The sequence below is a fragment of the Henckelia pumila genome, chromosome 1 (assembly GCF_033568475.1).
Source record: "Henckelia pumila isolate YLH828 chromosome 1, ASM3356847v2, whole genome shotgun sequence".
In the NCBI taxonomy this organism is placed as follows: domain Eukaryota; kingdom Viridiplantae; phylum Streptophyta; class Magnoliopsida; order Lamiales; family Gesneriaceae; genus Henckelia; species Henckelia pumila.
In genome coordinates this window covers 45,540,516-45,558,829 of record NC_133120.1, presented here as the reverse complement: position 1 = coordinate 45,558,829, position 18,314 = coordinate 45,540,516, and the positions used below count along the sequence as shown (strand labels likewise).

General features: G+C 35.6%; 2 protein-coding genes across 2 annotated transcripts; one reads left to right on the top strand and one right to left on the bottom strand.

The window, feature by feature from the left end:
* The first annotated feature begins 7,520 nt into the window (after positions 1-7,520).
* Positions 7,521-10,024, top strand: LOC140875549 (uncharacterized). Its single transcript, XM_073279264.1, has 5 exons — positions 7,521-7,824; positions 7,950-8,049; positions 8,599-8,698; positions 9,163-9,248; positions 9,515-10,024. The coding sequence occupies exons 1-5, from the start codon at positions 7,641-7,643 to the stop codon at positions 9,756-9,758; spliced, it is 714 nt and encodes a 237-aa protein (XP_073135365.1). The 5' UTR covers positions 7,521-7,640; the 3' UTR covers positions 9,759-10,024.
* Positions 10,025-10,758: 734 nt separating this feature from the next.
* On the bottom strand, positions 10,759-15,106 carry LOC140884768 (vesicle-associated membrane protein 711-like). Its single transcript, XM_073291618.1, has 4 exons — positions 14,707-15,106; positions 13,647-13,837; positions 11,456-11,619; positions 10,759-11,237 (listed from the first exon to the last, which is right to left on the bottom strand). Exons 1-4 carry the CDS (start codon positions 14,921-14,923, stop codon positions 11,147-11,149), a joined length of 663 nt encoding a protein of 220 aa, XP_073147719.1. The 5' UTR covers positions 14,924-15,106; the 3' UTR covers positions 10,759-11,146.
* Positions 15,107-18,314: the final 3,208 nt, after the last annotated feature.

The window sequence follows — 18,314 nt, the reverse complement described above, 5'->3', positions numbered from 1 at the left end:
AGCCTTCTTCAATATCATAAGCTATCATGCATTCTAACATGATCTCATTACTAGAAATGAATCATAACAAAGCCTTAAAACATAACCATAAGGGCTCATAATCATGCAAGAAGCAATGTTATTCATTCAAGATCAAGCTACACCATGTTGTTTCAAAGGATTTAAACATCTATCAAATCCTAAATACAACAACAAGATAACAACTAGATCATCTACACATTGTGAAACAAGTAGCTATAACAAGATCATGTTTAAAGCTCAACTCTACATCATGACAGCTCACTCAACCATCTAACTCGGATCATCACGCTATATCTCTTCAACCCATGTTCTTCAAGAGTACCTTTGTTCTGCTCCATTCCCTCCTGTTGTCATGACACATACAACATAACAATAGCCGGATAACTCCGGTGAGAAATATATTTCCCAGTAAAAGCAACTAAACATGCATATCAAACATATATCAAGATCATGATATAAAAGTAATACAATGCATGTTTAAAAACAAGGTTTATCTCTTATCGAATTCTATCGTTTCATCGGTTGGGATCCCGAGAAGTAGATATCATAACTAATCCACCGACTCTCCCGATCGAGGTGGGGCTACTTATCTCACTTCTCTAGACTTTGAAGCCATTATATATGTAAATCAGACGCTAGGCTAAAACAACCACCCAGGCCATACATATACAATTCCTCAAATCGTCTATTTGAACGTGTCCGTTCATTTCAAAATCAAGGAATAAGTCTTTCAAGATGAATGCAATATATATCATCATCAAGGCATTCATTATATCAAGAACTTATTCAACAACTCAAATGAAAGCACATAAGAGCAAATAAACAAACAAGTATGTGATTTAGGGAAACTCGATACAAACCATCTCGAGTTGTAATCCCAATCAAATAGTAGTCTACTTTTACCTTCGTATTTCGTCTGTTCTGAATTCTTCAACCTCAAAACAGGCACATCAATCTTTGTTCAATTCATTCCTTTCAGAATCGAGTCGAAATCATCAACACATCTTCAATCAAATCATTTCAAACTCAAGAAAACTTCCTCGGTTCACAATTCGACCTCTTGAGTTGATTGAGCTCGTAGCACGTCTGAAATATAAAGATTGCATCTAACAAAATCAGTATACAATTTCAAGATCATTAGCTCAATCATAGACTATCAGTATGGTTTCAAAACATAACCAAACATCGTAGCGATTGACAATCGGGAATCGTTACGGTATCGAATTCATTTCTAATTTCAATTCCATTCATACGGCTTTTCATATCCGTTCATTGTCATTCAACTCTTCCAACCAACAGATATTATCATAAACATATCAAAGAATATCTTATCTCAAAAATCATCTATCAAACTTGTTTCAAAACACGAATCGACGGCGTAGCGATTAAAAATCGGTAACCGACGACATATCGAAACCATTTTCAACTCTTCCAACAAATTGTATATCTTCATATCATTATATATCATCAACACCAGCTAATTACCAGCATAATCAGATGCTTGACAAGTCGAAATCTATGCTGGTTATCATATGAATTTCATTCAATACTCAAGATTCAATTCGGTTTCGAATATACAACGCTAGAATATCAATAACATGATCAAACAAATCAACTTCTGATTTCTGCCCATATTCGAATTTCAAAACTTATTCAAGACATCATAAACCTTACATCAAATCGAAGGCCTCGTTGCAAGGATTCCAGAACATCTTTCGGAATTGAAATCGGACGAACGGATCAAAAGTTACGGCGATTTGAAAAATCAAAATCACAAGAAAAAGGAAGAGGTTTCGACCTCTGTTCTAACTTTCTGAAACCTTTTTGCTTCAAACACATTTCATTCTGATTAAATTGGATAGATATTGCATAAATTGCAATTTAGTCCCTGAAATCTTCAGTAATTGCAATTCAGTCCTCGACCGTCGTTTTAATTTAATTTCAATCCAAAATAATTTAAGAATATTAGAATTTAAATCAAAACTCTAAATATTCCCAAATTAAATATACTCGGATTAAAATAAATTAAATTCGGATTAATTAAATAATCCTGACCGTTTGCACTTCAGCCCTTCAAATATCAGTATGTGCAAATCAGTCCCTGATCGAGTTGTATCTTCAAAATTCATCTTCTTTAATTTCCGAAACATGGAATTAAATCTTCAATTCCATAAATATTCAAATCGAATATTTATTCTTTTAATTTAAGAATTCTCGGAATTTAATTCTCAAAATCCGCATATTCTCAAATTAAATATTTTCAGCTCGGAAATTAAATCTATCATTTTCAAAACTTCTCAAATCAATATTAGCCCATAATATGGAATTTAATTCTCAAATTCCATAATTAATAATTGAATATTTTCGGGCCTTACAGACCAGCAGCCATACCAGCCATGGTGGACCTGAAAACGTGAACATGAAAAAGGAAAACAAGGAACCTTGCGCATAAAACCGAAACAACCGAACCATTTTCTGAAAAACTTGAAAGTTTTCGATGCATACACAATCCACACAACATAATATCTGATAGGTACGAAAAAATGGAAGAAAATCATGCCTTGCACCGAAGAAATCGATTGAGCAACGTACGTAGAACGTTTCCGGGACGACGGGACGACGAACACTCGAAGTTTCGAAAGAACTCGGCTATGAAACCTCCTTGGAGATGTCTGGCCGAAGAAGATGATGAAGATGGTGGGGTAAGGCGGCTGAGTGAAGGGAATCGGTTGTGGGGTTTGGGTAGATTAGGTTTGGTTTTTAATTTAATTAAAATAGGTTTTAGGATAATTAAAATAATTAAAAGTTTTAAATATAAAATATAAAAATTTAAAACTCCAAATAAAAGTTAAAATCTGATAAAAAAAATATAAAAATCCCGAAATTACAAATTAAGGGAATTTTAAAAATAATTAAAAGTCATTAAAATGGCTAAATTTGAATAAAAATGGACTCCTAAAATTATATAAAATTAAATACTAAAAATTTTGAGGAAATAAAACTCAAAATAATATTTTTGGGCTCTAAAAAGACTCATAAAATAATTTGGATAGAAAGTTGTCATCTCGTCCGTCCACGGTCCCGTCTACGCGATCAAAACAATTAAATACTAAAAATCATAAAAATCACTAATTATGGGTTAAATGCTTAAAAATAAATTAAATCATGCACAAATAATTCACATAATTATTTAACCCATAAATCTAAAATTTAAATAATTAAATTCCCTAATTATGCATGCAGATTTACGTATTTAAAAATACCGGGTGTTACAGTTACAGGTTGGCGTGTGTGTATAGACTATAGGAAATTGAATGACACAACCCGTAAAGACCATTTTCCCCTCCCCTTCATTGACCAAATGCTAGAAAGGCTTGCTGGGTATGAATTTTATTGCTTTTTAGATGGATATTCAAGATACAATCAAATTGTGATTGCACCTGAAGATCAGGATAAAACGAATTTCACTTGCCCATATGGTACGTTTGCCTATAGACGCATGTCTTTTGGTCTTTGTAATCTCCTGCGACTTTTCAGAGATGCATGACTGCTATATTTCATAATATGGTTGAAAAATTTCTAGAGATATTTATGGATGATTTTTCCATTTTTGGTCAGTCTTTTGATGCATGTCTGAATAATCTTAATATTGTTTTGATGAGATGTGAGGAAACGAACTTGGTACTCAACTGGGAAAAGTGTCACTTTATGGTGACAGAAGGTATTGTATTAGGGCACCAAATATCTGAGCAGGGAATCGAGGTGGACAGGGCCAAGGTGCAATTCATTCAGAATTTACCTCCACCAACAACAATTAAGGGATTCAGAAGTTTTCTAGGCCATGCCGGTTTTTATCGGCGCTTCATTAAAGATTTTTCAAAATTTGCAAAACCTCTGTCTTCTTTATTGATGAAAGATGCACCTTTTAATTTTGATTCCACTTGTTTACAGGCATTTGAATTTCTGAGAGAAAGATTGGTGACTGCACCAGTGCTGACCTCACCGGATTGAGATCTTCCATTTGAGGTGATGTGTGATGCCAGCGACACAGCTGTTGGAGCTGTGATAGAGGATGTTCTTGTGCAAGTTGGTAATTTGGTTTTTCCTGCTGATTTCTATGTGCTTGACATGAAAAATAATGATTTGAATAGTTCGATTTTGCTAGAAAGACCATTTATAAAAACTTCAAAGTCTATCATAGATGTTAATAATGGTACTCTCACTATGGAATTTGATGGGAAGATTGTTAAGTTTAATATTTTTGATACCCCGAAATTTCTTAATTGTGAAAGTGTTGTTAATAATCTTGATATCAATGATCACTTGTCACAAAAAAAAAACAAAAAATTGATGAATGAGGATAAAATGAAGAAGATTAATTGTTGCAAAACCTGCTGAGAATTTTAATGCTAAAAATTTTCTTCCTCAGTTGCAGGCACCTAAAGTTGAGCCAAAACTTCCTCCAGATCGAGCAAACGAAATACCCATGGGAAAAGGGATAAATCATCAAGATATTGGAATCCCCAAGAAATCCAAGGAGAGAAAGCATGGACCGAAGTTAACTGTGAAAATTCTCAAGTGGGTGAAGATGGATAAAGTTATCAAATATGAACCACCATGAGCAACTGAAGCATGCAGTCGGGGCAACGACTTTAAACAGAGGCGCTGTTTGGGAGGCAACCCAAGGGGAGTTTTCCTTCTCGATTTTAATATTTATTTTTGTTTTGAATTTTTACTTACATTGGGGACAATGTAAGATTTAAGTATGGGGGAGAGGACTTAGCCAGTCATTTAGAAGAGCTATCGATTTTTGAAAAAAAAAAATTTGTTTAGCGCTTGTTTCGTAAGTAGGATGATGATTGATAGCCGATGATGTTATGAAGTTGTTAAAATTGTTTTTGTCAAAAGTTTTTTGCTCTTGTTTGGATATGAGAAACTGTATGTTGAGTATAGAATATTTTTAAGCACACGTGTTTGACTAGTGAAATGTAGCGATATATTAGATGATGTTGATGTCTATTGGAACATTGCACGGCAATAGGTGTTTGTGGAGCCTCATAGTGTTTTTGAATCCTAATGATCTTTTTAACATGACATATACAATCTTGGGCGCACCTGTTAAAATTTTTTTTATGAAAATTTTGGGAAAATGAAATTAAATCCATCCGAGTTATGAGCAAAGGATTGAAATCCTAATCATCTTGTTCTTGATTAAGTTTGCGGATTAACAATTCCATCCGGGCTTGAAAAGTGATTAAAATTCTATTCACTGTCTCATAGTTAAGTTTGCGAATTTCATGGGATTGTAGCTCCATCCGAGCTATAGACGAGTGAATTGAAATTCGAATTCTATCTTAGTTATAGCTAAGTTTGCGGGTAATTATTGGAGTTTAAGAAAAATCGGATACAAAATCCGGAGGTGCGTAATTATATCTCAAGAGAGTTGTGTTGTCTTTATGGATTGTTGGGAGGAAGGGGCTCTTGATGGTGATACTCACACTGAAGTGTCATTTAGCGATAAACCGTCTTAAAACTATGTCTTTTGAAGCTGCATGTAGCTGGAATAACATGAAACACACGCACGTTCACACTTGACTGAAGGTGTATTGTGGAAAATCAAGAGTATTCGTAAGCTTGTTTTTGTAAGTTGGAATTCTCTGGGGCTATGATGTTCATGATTCATCTTTGCTTTTGTTTTTGTTATGTTGCATATTGTTTTTGTATGACTTGCTCGAGGGCGAGCAAATGTTAAGTATGGGGGAGTTTGATGTGGTTATATTTTTCTATATTTATTTGAGCTAATTTGTATGATTAGAAGAATTTGCATTGATTAAATTCATTCTATAGTTCCTAATCATTGTTTGTGTTTTGATATAGGAAAATAGGATAATAGAGCAAAATAATTGAAGAAGTGAAGTAAAGAAAGAAGATGGAAGAAGTAGAGCTGTTCGTTAGAGTTGTTAACGAACAGCTCTAACGAAAGGGCTCTACCTAAGAGAAACAAGAAACAAGCGCTGTTGGAAGAAAGGAAGTGTCATCGCTCTAACGAACAACCTTGAGAAGTGCTAAGATTGGAAAGCGCGATAGCACTTGTGAGAAGCTCTTGAAATAGCGCTATTGCGCATATTGGTGCGCTGCTGCGCAATGAAGAAGAACGAAGGAAGAGCTTCTGCGCATGTTGTCCCTGGCGAGGAGAGATTGAGATAGAAAAGTTCCCGCTCGATCTGCAACTTTTCACCGATCGAGCGAGCACAAAGGAGAAAAGAAGAATTTCGAGACAGAGAACATCTCGCTCGATCTGCATGTTTCTACCGATCGAGCGAGCGAGACGGGAAATTCGGGAATTATATTTTAAAAAAAAAACTTTCTTGGGAAGGACTCTATACTTTAAATATCATTTAGAACCCGATTTTAATCATCTTTTGGATGGCTGAAGCTTTAAAAAAAACATCTTGGTGGCTAAGTTTTCATCTCTTGTTCCTAGATTTATTTTTTCTTCAATTTTTCTTTGGATTTCATGAATATTAGTGACTAAGTTTTAATTTTTGGTAGAGGAAGACAAAACCCTTTGAAGTTTATTTATTCGTGAGATTTTGATTTTCATTGTTTTATTTTTATTTGAGTATCAAGAGTTGTTTGGAATTGATTGATATGCTTGTATGTTTAATTATTGTCTGACTATCTGATATTTTTCTCATACAATTTATAGCTAAATTAAAAATCAAATTCGTAATTGTTTGATCCCTCTAATTTGTGAAGCAACTATGATTAATATTTTTCGCTTGTGAATTTGTTAATTCATAGGAACAACTCTTGACTAGATTAAATACAACCGCTTGTGTTTGTGTTGTTTAGTTTCATCAATTTCACTAATTTGAATGTTACCTTGAATTTAAATCGCAATCGATTGTATTTTGGTTAATTCATTGGTAAGAGTTAATTTAGAATGCTTGTGTCTAATTAACTAAAATTAAGGTGAGATGTGAATTAAATTTCCAATGATGAATATTCAATGAGAGTTAATTATTTTTAGGGAGTCGATGATCGAGTGAATAACTTCAAGGGCGTAGTCGATCGATACTAGTGATAAAATTTATTTAATTTGCTTTTAATTTTGGATAGTTAAATTCAAATTTGAAATTCCCCTATTTATTTATTTTCAGTAATTTTAAGAACACAAATAAATTTCACATTCTTCGTGTGAATGATGTCTACTCTCCCTACTTAATGTATGATAAGTTTATGGCAAAAACTCCTATGAAACGATCTCAAGGGTCATTTTTTTAGACGGGTCTTTTATATGGGTTATCCATTAAAAAGTATTATATTTTATGCCAAAAGTATTACTTATCATTATAAATATGGATAGAATTGACGCATCTAACAAATGAGACCGTCTCACAGAAGTGTTACTTTATTTATTTAGTTAATCTGATGTAGATTAATTTTACCATGACACGACTAACCACCAATCGACTGGATTTTTACCAACCGAATTCACTGTCTAATAGAATCTCCCCCGACACAATCAAAAAACTCTAACCCCAAATTCTTCCCAAAGAATCAAAATCAATTTCTTGTTGGAAGTTAATTTCAGGTAATTCAATTTTCCCCAGAAAATGCACACTGGGGGGAATGGGGACGACTCTCACCAGCCTAGGTTTTCGAATGGATCAATGTGTTTGTTTCTTCCCCTAGTGTCATGCATCGACGGCGCCCAACCAAGGAGAAGCCTTTGTTACGATAAGCTTCCTCCAGAGCCCCTCAGCCTCACCGTTCTTAAATTGGATGGCTCGTCTTTTGGTACATCGCGGTTCCTTTCTTGTTTGATCATATGCTCGTGTTACTATTCGATTTTTATTCCTATCTATTTCATGTCAAACTTCTTCATTTTCCAGGATTACATATTTCTAGTTTTGTGTTTGTAGGAATTAAGTTGGCAAAGAGAGGGACCGTTGGCGAACTTAAGCTTGCCGTGGAAGCGGCATTTGATCATTTGCCAAAGAAGGGACCGGCTAAAGTTTCATGGTAATTTCGTTTGCATGTGCTTTTGTTGTGGGGGCTCCATGGTTGTTTGAGTAGTGAGATTTTCTTTTTTCCCCGGTTTTTTCAACCCACGTCGTCCCTTTTTTATGCCACCACACCACATAGCAAGAATTTTTATTGGTCTGAGGATGTATAAAAATCTTAGCACTTGCGTAGCTCCGAAAAACTAGAGTTAATCAGAAATTTGTATATCATCTTTACTTCTCGAAATAATAATTTTTTTTTACCATGTAGTGATTTGATAAATGATTGTGATGCCATGTGAAAGGTATAACACTATGATATGGTGTGCAATAACTTCAATTGTAGTGCTGTGAAAATTTGGAATTTCATTACTTGTCTTAAGCAATGTATGGCACCTGCTCAATATTTGGAACTTTGGATCCAAGTCCAACTGGTGTAAATAATAGTGTAGGACTGGATGTTTTACGGTTCACCAAGTAAATTGTAGTCGAAATGGCTGGCTGCTTATACTGTGTTCATTTTATGTGGTCTATGCTTATACAAATTACATTTGAAAATAATATACAGGGCGCATGTATGGGGGCAATTTTGTCTTTGCCATGATGGCCAGAAGTTATTGATTGATGGCGATTATATAAGAATGTATGGGATCCAGGATGGTGATCAGGTTGGTTTTACTGATTGAAACAGATAGCCATCATCATTAGTTCACTCACTTGATTTATGGGATAAAGTTTTGTGAAAATGTTGGATATAGAACTGAAAGTTCTAGATGTACGATAAATGTGCTCCAGTGGGATGGTATTCTCAGACATGATTTCATGCGGCCGTGGAATAAGCAAGCAGTCAAAAGCCCAAATGCGATAGCCTGTTTTGTCAAAAACATTAGAACATATAAATCATGTTAACTGATTTTTCCATCATAAACTATCGCTTGTCTCAAGCAAGTAAAGTTTTAGGCAAAAAAAAAAAAAAAAAGGCCGCAATAGTTGAAGTCCTTCTTTGCTTCATTGACAATCGTCTCTCCCTTTTACCATTCTGAAAATCCTTCTCAGTTGTGTGGCAACTTTGTATCACAATTCACATCATTTGTTTGGTTCAAATATGTAACTTATCTTTGTGCACTTTCAGCTTCAGTTCGCTCGTCATGCGTCCAATTGCTACAATTTAGTCACTGTGTTTGATGAAGAGGACAGTGATTCAGATTATGAACTCAAGTATGCAAGTTGTCTATGCTCGTTTCTTCTTGGTTCTCATGTAGTCTTTCTGGGGGCTACATTCCTTGGCAGCTCCATCATGAGTGATGTGCTGAGTTCCAAGAAGATCTAGTCATCCAGTAGGGCATGTTAAAACTAGGATTGACATACAGAAGCCTGCTTATTGGAATTGCGCATCAATTTTCTGAGTCATTCTCTCATCAATAGTTTTCGCTTTGAACCCAAGATTTAATCTGTCTGATGTGTCATGTTGACTCACTTTGCAGTTCATATCGCTACAATGGAAGACGACAAAATGGTGAGAAGGATGATATTAATGGTGGGCAGAATGTCGATAATGTGGAGTTGGTAAGTGGCGTTCATTCACAGTGTGAGCACAAGATAATTCACATGTTGCGAGGGTGGTTTTCATATCAGAAGCTGCACGGTGCCCCAATGAGAATTGGAGATGGAACTACTTTTTCAAAATTTTCCAGTAGAGGGCTAGGAAGTTTAAGGAAGGTGACATGATCATACAACAGTAAGTAAGATTCTCAAACATAAACTAGCAAAGTAAAATAAGGTAGTGTTTGGGAGAGCTTCTTAGAAGCATTTCTCAGCTTTTCCGTTAACAAAAATTTAAAATTTTGTGAAATTTTGTTAACGAAAAGCTGAGAAGTACTTCTTAGAAGCTCTCCCAAACACTACCTAAATATCATTGTACTCCCCTGGATGGATGGATTTAGATTTGACTTGGATTTTAAATGACAAAGATATGGAAATTAATGGATCCGAAATGACAAGCTTTTAGTAATAAATAAGGCATGGTAGGTTGGGAGTATATCTGTAAATTCTCGACTGCGTTTGAAGTAAAAGAAAAATCTCGACTGCATTTGAAGTAAAAGAAAGACTATGTTACTATTAAAACGTGTCAGGTGGCAGATTTGGTTAATGGAATTGGATTATCTTTTAAGGCTTGCTCTTAAGTATTTTCCTGTATCTTGTGTGATTATCATTCTTGTGGTAAAACTGAATATTACTGATACACGTTGGAGCTACTTGGCTCTTCCTTATAACGCAACGGATTCTGCATTTGTTAGTCAGAATAGTGCACGCTGGAATCAGATAAATAGGAAAATTATTGAATATGTAATACACAGAGGATTAGAGGAATGTGTATAGCATGGTTTTTAGCTTTGCAAAGCCACCACGTTATGAAACCGTTGGCGACAATTAGAGGTGGATTTCCATCAATTTTCAGCCCTTTTATTTTTTGCGCATCTCATTTACTTTGAAATTTTTTTTTATAAAAATCGTTTCAGGCTTTTGAAACCCATTTTGGTAACTAGAAATGTCTCTTCTGTTTGCTTTAAACTCGGGCCTCTGTATATATCACAGTGAAAATTATTCAGGAGTCACCATTTATCCTACGAGTCAGAGTGTACATGTACTATTTCTTCTATTGCATTTTGGTCTCTATATTTAAAAAGTACGTTGCACAATATTAGTTTTACTCACACAACACTTCATGTAACATAACTGTCTGAAATTTTTCCCCACATCGATTGTAATTTCTCCAAGATAGTAAAGGCATTTACAATACTTATTATAATTCAAATGAGGCTACAGACAGTACAAATCCCAGAAATACAAACCATCTCACAATTTGAAAACCCAATTTTCATGCTTTGCGGTCCTGGAATATCAAACTGCAAAGCTAGCGAGCCCCAACAAGTGCTTCACACACAATAAATTCTTTCACCACGGAATCAAGAACACACGAACTTAACAAATCAAGATTTTGTCACAAATGCAACACAGCAATGCCAAGATTTCTTTATAAGATATCCCAGGAGATCTAATCAAAGGAATGCAAATATACTCAACAGAGAGCAAGAGTGTGGGGCATGCACCAAATCTCACTTCAGACAAGATGGAAAAGTGGGACCGTGGCAAACAAAACCCATGACAACATACACAATTACCAGCAGGAGTATCACCAACGCAACCCTGCAAAAAATAATCACAGATAACTGGCTTGGAGAGAGTAAAAATAACAGTTCATGGTATGGGACATGTATGGCACACTCGCAAAGTGTGAATTTCATTTCAAGCAGAAACAGCAGGATATTAAATAAAAATCTTTTACTACAGAGCTATAAGTGCATTTGTTGCAATAAATCATGTAAATTCTTTCAAGAGAAAACTGCCAAGTCCATTCAACTTACGTAAGCCAAACATTTCTCCACCAGACAGTCCTTCTGAAACGTCGTGTCTGCTTCCTGAATCTTAAGGTGTTTCCTTGCATAGTGGCAGTTTTATCAACCAGCAGCTCTAGCCGATCACCCCTATCTAAGACTTTATCGATATTCTCTATCATGACATTCCGCACCTGTTACAGGTCACAATTAAAAATTTAACCTTTCACTTCTTCACGGTAATCAGAGACCAAAAAGAGGGAATCATAAAGTAAAGCTGCTGAGTCAAATGTTTTGCTATATTAGTGTGAAGAAGCTAGAGCAGACTACATTCAAGAATGAACCAGGCCCAAACTAGAACCAGACCATGGTGAATGGTTTGGTTAACCAGGTCTCTACAACTTGGTGGTTCCAAGCCTCAATCGACTCGCCAACCCAAAACTTGACTACGATCAACAGTCTGATTAACAAGGAAAATATGTAGGAGGTCCCAACAAATAGTCAGTATGTTGTTAGACGGGGCAATTAAGGATTGGAACTTTCCCAACCCTTAAACTACAGGTTCAATTGAGCAGTTCAGAACTGCCCGTTTAACCCATGGTTAAGTCCCTTTTTTTGTGGATGACCACAATCTCTTGATAGCTTTTCTAAACTGCATAGATTAAGTGGTTGTTGGTTAATAATCATAACCCATTGGGTTGAGTAAACAAGTCTTCCAGCCAGTTCAGCCGATTTTTTTCAATAAAGGGCCATTATCACTTGACAATTTTTTATGGCCAAGATTAAACGGCCATTAAAAACCTGACATGTACCATTTTTGTTGAAGTTTTCAATCCCATTGTGTTTTAAAAATGAAAGCTGAGTAAGATATATAACTTTATTACCTTCTAGAAATTATTTACTTGATTTTTCTTTAGACCCTAGGCTTCAATCCGATGTTTTGCGACGGATGTTGTCATGTTAACAATATACTATGATGCTTTACTTCTGATTAAAGATATCCTACATAATATCAGAGAACATTTACTTGATATGAAAAAAATATTGTTTCAAACACAGGGATGTGTTAGTCTACATGAAGCATAAGGACTAGCAGAGAAGTAGCTTTTATAAACTAACAGAAACCTAATTGTTAGTAACAGAATTGGACAAAAGATCTGAGAGGATTTTCAAGTTCTAGTCAAGAATTTGAATATTTATTTTACCACTAATTTTGAGTTTGATAATGCATAGTGATTTATGGCGATAACAAAAGGCTTAGAGTTAACTGGTTCTACCCATATTGTGAAGGAGATTCTAGTTTGGCTTGTCTCACAGTTGCTGTGGAACAAGTCTTTAGTTCTGGAGATAAATTGTTGGATGAAAGACATTTCACCATTTCTCTCAAGCATTGATCGATGATTGGACAACAGTAGCAAAATGAATACAAGGCAAGGCACTTCTGATTCTCTGAATGGCGAGCCAGGTGGATTTGACACGGAAGTAACAATCACAATGGAATGAGAGTGATTGAGACAAGACATTTTTAGGGTACAAAACTACATGGGCTTTGATTCCTCTACATCTTAAGAGAATATGCGGGCGACTTATATTAAAGTTCAAGCAGTTTTTTCCCTTCAAAATTTGCAGAATTAAATTTTAGTTGGTAGGGTTTTTTCCTGATTTAAGATTCAATTTTTTTTCATACTTAAGCTCAAAACTTAGTCTTTAAAACATTTTTTTAGTTAACAAATTTGAGTGGTTATTGATAATTGTTTTTCTTTAGTTCTCAAAGGTCAAAGTGGAACGACAGTTACGTGAAACCACCATTTCAAGGGTGGTTCCTGGAGCCGGCTAATTACCAGCATGACGGACTATGATTACAGGTTTGGAGATCCAATCCTTCGATCTGCTAATTCCAACCAGAAAACCTGCAGGCCATGGACCGTGGCCCAGTCTAAAAGAAGTTGCACATAATTAGCATGGAAATAAGGGTATACTAGTCATAATCTAGTGTCATTTGTTACTTTGTCAATTTAGAACTCTCAAATCAAACCATCCAAGGTATTTAATCATTACATTCAAGTGATCGGAGTTGGTACGATTTAAACAATGAAACTTTAAACATGATAATGTCCTGTAAACCTTTGGAGGGATGAAAACTTGGCTCAAAAAAGAATCTAAGAAGACATCTAAACAAGATCATGAATCCCCGGTATATGATTCCAATTTCTTTCGTTACCTGACTCATTTCACCTCTTAGCCGGTTTATCCTGTCAGCATTTGGATCATTGGAGTAAAAATCCATTTGCTGGCCGAGGATCCTTGAAAATTCATCATTCATGGCATAAGCTTGTGCAGACAATACAGCTCGGCCATACGTCCTCACAAATTTTTGATGGATGTCTTCAAGAAATTCAAAAGGAATTCTCCCTGCAGAGGTGTCGAAGCGTGACAAAAAAGGTTTGCTCAAGCACATAATAAAGGATGCATGAAATATAAGAAATCATAAAATTGGCAAATAACTAGAAAAATATCATTGTAATGATGCAAGTGTTGGTTGGGACTGCCAAGTGTCACCAAATCAGATTAGAATGCACAACTGGATGGCAATTTGAAGTAAATACCAAAAAAGAAACCAATGCTATCATGCAGCATCAGGCATTTTCCCAATTAATTGCAAAAATACCAAATCCTAAGCAAATGCCAAACAAAATATATAGTGTCTGGCGAAGTACCACGATGCGGGCAACTGCTTTAACTAATGGTATATTGTATAATTAAATATCATATGACATGATCCCTCATATAGTGACTATGAATCTTGCTATCATCCCACCCAAACGCCAGCATATGGTTTGTATTCGTAAGTATATTTGCAAATTCAGCTTCAAGCCTTGAGCTAGTAATATTTACAAAAGGTATAGTCTTTCTGTGATTGTCAATCAGGTGTTTTAGACCCCCAAAGTGAGAAATCTCAACGCCCGGAAAATTAGACACAATTGAAAACCTCAAACAATACAAGACAACTTTCGAGATCCATATGTGCAGCCAGAGATGAGAATACATATACGTGGTATTCTCATAAGCATACATGATCCATCCATACGTTAATCCGCATTTCAAATTCCACGTTCATAAAACAGACGACCAATCTCCGAAACAAAAACAACCATGATATCCATCTCCAAATTCCGGAAAGATTCAAGCTTTATGAAGCTACTTTTAAGCATGATCAAATTTCATGGGAAAAAAAATCAAGATAAACAAAATTAAAGAAAAAGAAGAAATATTTCGCGTACGTCCAGCTGTGTCGTCCGCCATACAAAGAACGGTGAGTCCATCTGTCCGTTTGACATGGAAAATGTAGCGATCCTGAGAATAAGAAACGTTGGTGTCGTTGCTTCCAGGGATTTTCTCCAGGATTTGGCGCGCAATGGAATTCGCCGTCGTCGAAGCGGAGCTGAACTCCGCGAGCACCACGGACCCACGCGCCACTAGCGCGTACAGAATCGCCATCCCGTTCTCTCACTTTGTGGAAAGCCTCGCCCCCTCTGAAAAGTTCGGATTCAATTTTAATTGATTGAAATGAATAAATATCAATTAAACTGATTCCATTTACGGCGCAAATTTTGGATTTACAGAGAAAGGGGGGCGTTGAGATTGGCCACTTGATTTTCAAGCCTCGTTCATTCCTTCTGATCTAAACTCGCGTTTGCCCTCTTTTTCTTTTCTTTTCTTTTTATTTTTTTTTTATTTTTTTTTTGCCTTTCTCCTTTTTCCTTGTAGATACATCATACATAGAATGAATTTTACCATTATTTCACGTTTGAGATTTTGATGTTGATGAGTCATGACTCAATTTAACTTTTTTTCCTAACACAAGAGTTAAACCCAAAAATCAATATTGTTTTGTTTAGTTTAGTTATTTTTTGAACATTTTATCAAGTTCATAAATTCTTTAAAGCACATAAGAGTTTCATGTCTGACTATCTATAAATAGCACAAGTTCTCACATTTTTAAAGTATGCTTTCTATAATCACATGATCTAATTCTCTAGAACTTTTATTGGACAAATACTGACTTGAGCGTCGAATTATTTTCGTCAAATAACTCCCGCACGCGACTCACTTTACTTTGTTATATAGGTAACAACTCACGAAATTCTTTTTGTTCGAGTAATAATCCGAACACATAGATCTATTTACCCATATTTTCTCCAATTGAATAAAAATATCAATTTTTGACTACCTCCGGTGTCGAATAATAAGATATGAGAGTACCAAGCTCTCGGGTAACCGAACAACTTTCTATACTTAGATATACATTTATCATTTTAAATATAATTACAGTTCACACCTTGAGTAAAATATTACTTGAAACATGATGGGTTATTACCCAATTTGACTTTCTTCCGGGCTCAAGCTCAATGACTCAATCCATATCGGTTCCATATTACTCCGATATTTATTTGGAAACTTTATCAAGGTCCATAAATACCTAAATCTCATAAGAGGCTCAAACTCATGAAACTCTCTGACTATCTATAAATATCTCAAGTTCTCTCATAATTAAGGTACGCACTCAATAGTCACATGCTCTAGTTCTCTATAACTTTTATTGGGCAAATACTGACTTGAGCGTCGGAGTGTCTTCGCCGGAAAACCCCCGACGTCACTCACTTTGCTTTGTGATACAGGTGACAACCCTCGAAATTCGGTCTTCAGAACAGTTCGAATATTAATCCGGTTATCCAGATCCCCACCAATTACCCAGATTCTCTCCAATCGGGCAATATCAATGTTTTGCTACATCTGCTTGGCGCCGTTTGTGGGAACTTGTTCACTGCATCATTGAGAATGCATACTCCATCACAAACATCTCTAGGAAACAATCACAATGGAGACCCACCTCCAATCTCCAAACCACCGCCTGAATTTAGTTTTACCCAAGAAACGTTGACAGTCTTAATGGAAGGAACAGCCGCACGCGCAGCGACTGAATCGATCGCTCAGTTCGTGGAATCCCGTCAACGCCGATGCACCGACAAGAGAGCTCATAGAAGGGCTCTCATCTCATGACCCCAGTAACAAAGACCCAAAGAAAACTAAGTCTAAAGTGAAAGACAAAGATCTTGAGGGAACCAAGAAAAATACTACTCATAAAGATGGTGAAACAAATGCTCTGACAGTTCACGACGTCTCTGACGAAAACAAAACCACTGATCCAACCCGTAAAGATGGATCTCACACATATGTAACTAGAGAGAATTCGTCAACAATCTTGACTGTGCGTCGGAGCCCATTCACTAATGTCATTCTATCTGAATCATTGCCTAAGGGAGTCAAAATTTCCAACCTACTTGAGTTCGATGGAACTGGTGATCCTCAAGATCATATTGACAAATTCTACGCGAAAACAGATTTATATGACATCACAGATGCGGCTTAATGCAAGATATTTCGAACAACGTTATCAGGAAAAGCTCTCACATGGTTCAATAAGCTGCCGTCTGAATCCATCGCCAACTTGGAGCAACTCATCCAGCGCTTCATCCAACAATTTTCAATTAACAAGAAATACCCAAAAACAGTAGCGTATCTGTTCACAATCGTTCAAAAAGAAGGAAAAAGCTTGAGAGAATATGTTCGACGATTTACTCACGCAATTCACGAAGTCCTACATGTGAACCAAGATTTGTTGGCCGGAATAATGCAGCAAAGCTTGCGCCCTGGAAGGTTCAAAGAATCTATAGCAGAAAAATCCCCGAACACCTTGGAGGAGATATTGTCTAGAGCCGAAAAATACATACGCATCGAGAAAACTGATGAGGTGCACTCCTCGCGAAAAAGAAAACGAGAAGAAAAATACGACGAAATATAACGCAAGACGGAGAGTCATGCAAATCTAAAAAAACTCTATACTCATGGAGAAAACACACCTGCAAACTAAAATAAATTGCTTGCCGCTACTTTATTTGATCTACAGATTAAAACCTTTTAGTTAATTTTTTTTATTTTAAGTTTAATAATAAACTTACGTTTATTTTTTTAATTATATATGAAGTAACACAACTCCATCAACAAATGCTTAACTTATACGTCACGACCAATGCAATCATTCAGGCTATCCATCCAACAGTGGCTTGGCCAGCCCTGTAGGACTACCTAAACCACGATGCTGTAAGAGGTCAAGACGACAAAAATACAGTCCCGGGATACCTCACCACCTAGAAAATAGAGCGGGTTCAGGATTTTCCCATGAGACAAAATTTTAGGAACTTGATCCACTCCTAAGTATTTTATGTTAAGCACTACATTATTTCTCTTAGAGCACAACAAAAAGTCATAATGACTATAAATAATTCACAAAGTCATAGTGACTATAAACATTTCAAAAAATTCATAGCAACTATAAATAATTCATCAAGTCATAGCGACTATAAAAAATTTTTTCAGAAAAAGTCATAGCAACTATAAATAATCTAAGAAGTCATAGCAACTATAAAAAAAAAAAATTCAGAAGAAGTCATAATGACTATAAAAAATTTTCAGAAAAAGTCATAGAGACTATAAATTTTTTTTCAGAAGAAGTCATAGCGACTATAAATAATTCAGAAAAAGTCAGAGCGACTATAAGCAATTCAAAAAAGTCATAACGACTATAAATAATCCAAGAAGTCATAACGAATATAAAAAAATTTTCAGAAGAAGTCATAGCGACTATAAAATTTTTTTCAGAAGAAGTCATAATGACTATAAAAAATTTTCAGGAAAAGTCATAGAGACTATAAAAATTTTTTCAAAAAAAGTCATAGTGACTATAAAAAAATTTCAGGAAAAGTCATATGGACTATAAAATTTTTTTCAAAAGAAGTCATAGTGACTATAAAAAATTTTCAGGAAAAGT

Excerpts from the sequence above, each read along its gene's own strand:
- LOC140875549 (XM_073279264.1), top strand. The coding sequence starts at position 7,641 with ATGCACACTGGGGGGAATGGGGACGACTCTCACCAGCCTAGGTTTTCG. Across the intron at positions 7,825-7,949 it reads ATTGGATGGCTCGTCTTTTG|GAATTAAGTTGGCAAAGAGA; the intron begins GTACATCGCGGT and ends TTGTGTTTGTAG. Across the intron at positions 9,249-9,514 it reads GATTCAGATTATGAACTCAA|TTCATATCGCTACAATGGAA; the intron begins GTATGCAAGTTG and ends CTCACTTTGCAG.
- LOC140884768 (XM_073291618.1), bottom strand. The coding sequence starts at position 14,923 with ATGGCGATTCTGTACGCGCTAGTGGCGCGTGGGTCCGTGGTGCTCGCG. Across the intron at positions 13,838-14,706 it reads GGCGGACGACACAGCTGGAC|GGAGAATTCCTTTTGAATTT; the intron begins GTACGCGAAATA and ends ACACCTCTGCAG. Across the intron at positions 11,238-11,455 it reads TGGAGAAATGTTTGGCTTAC|GGTTGCGTTGGTGATACTCC; the intron begins GTAAGTTGAATG and ends TATTTTTTGCAG.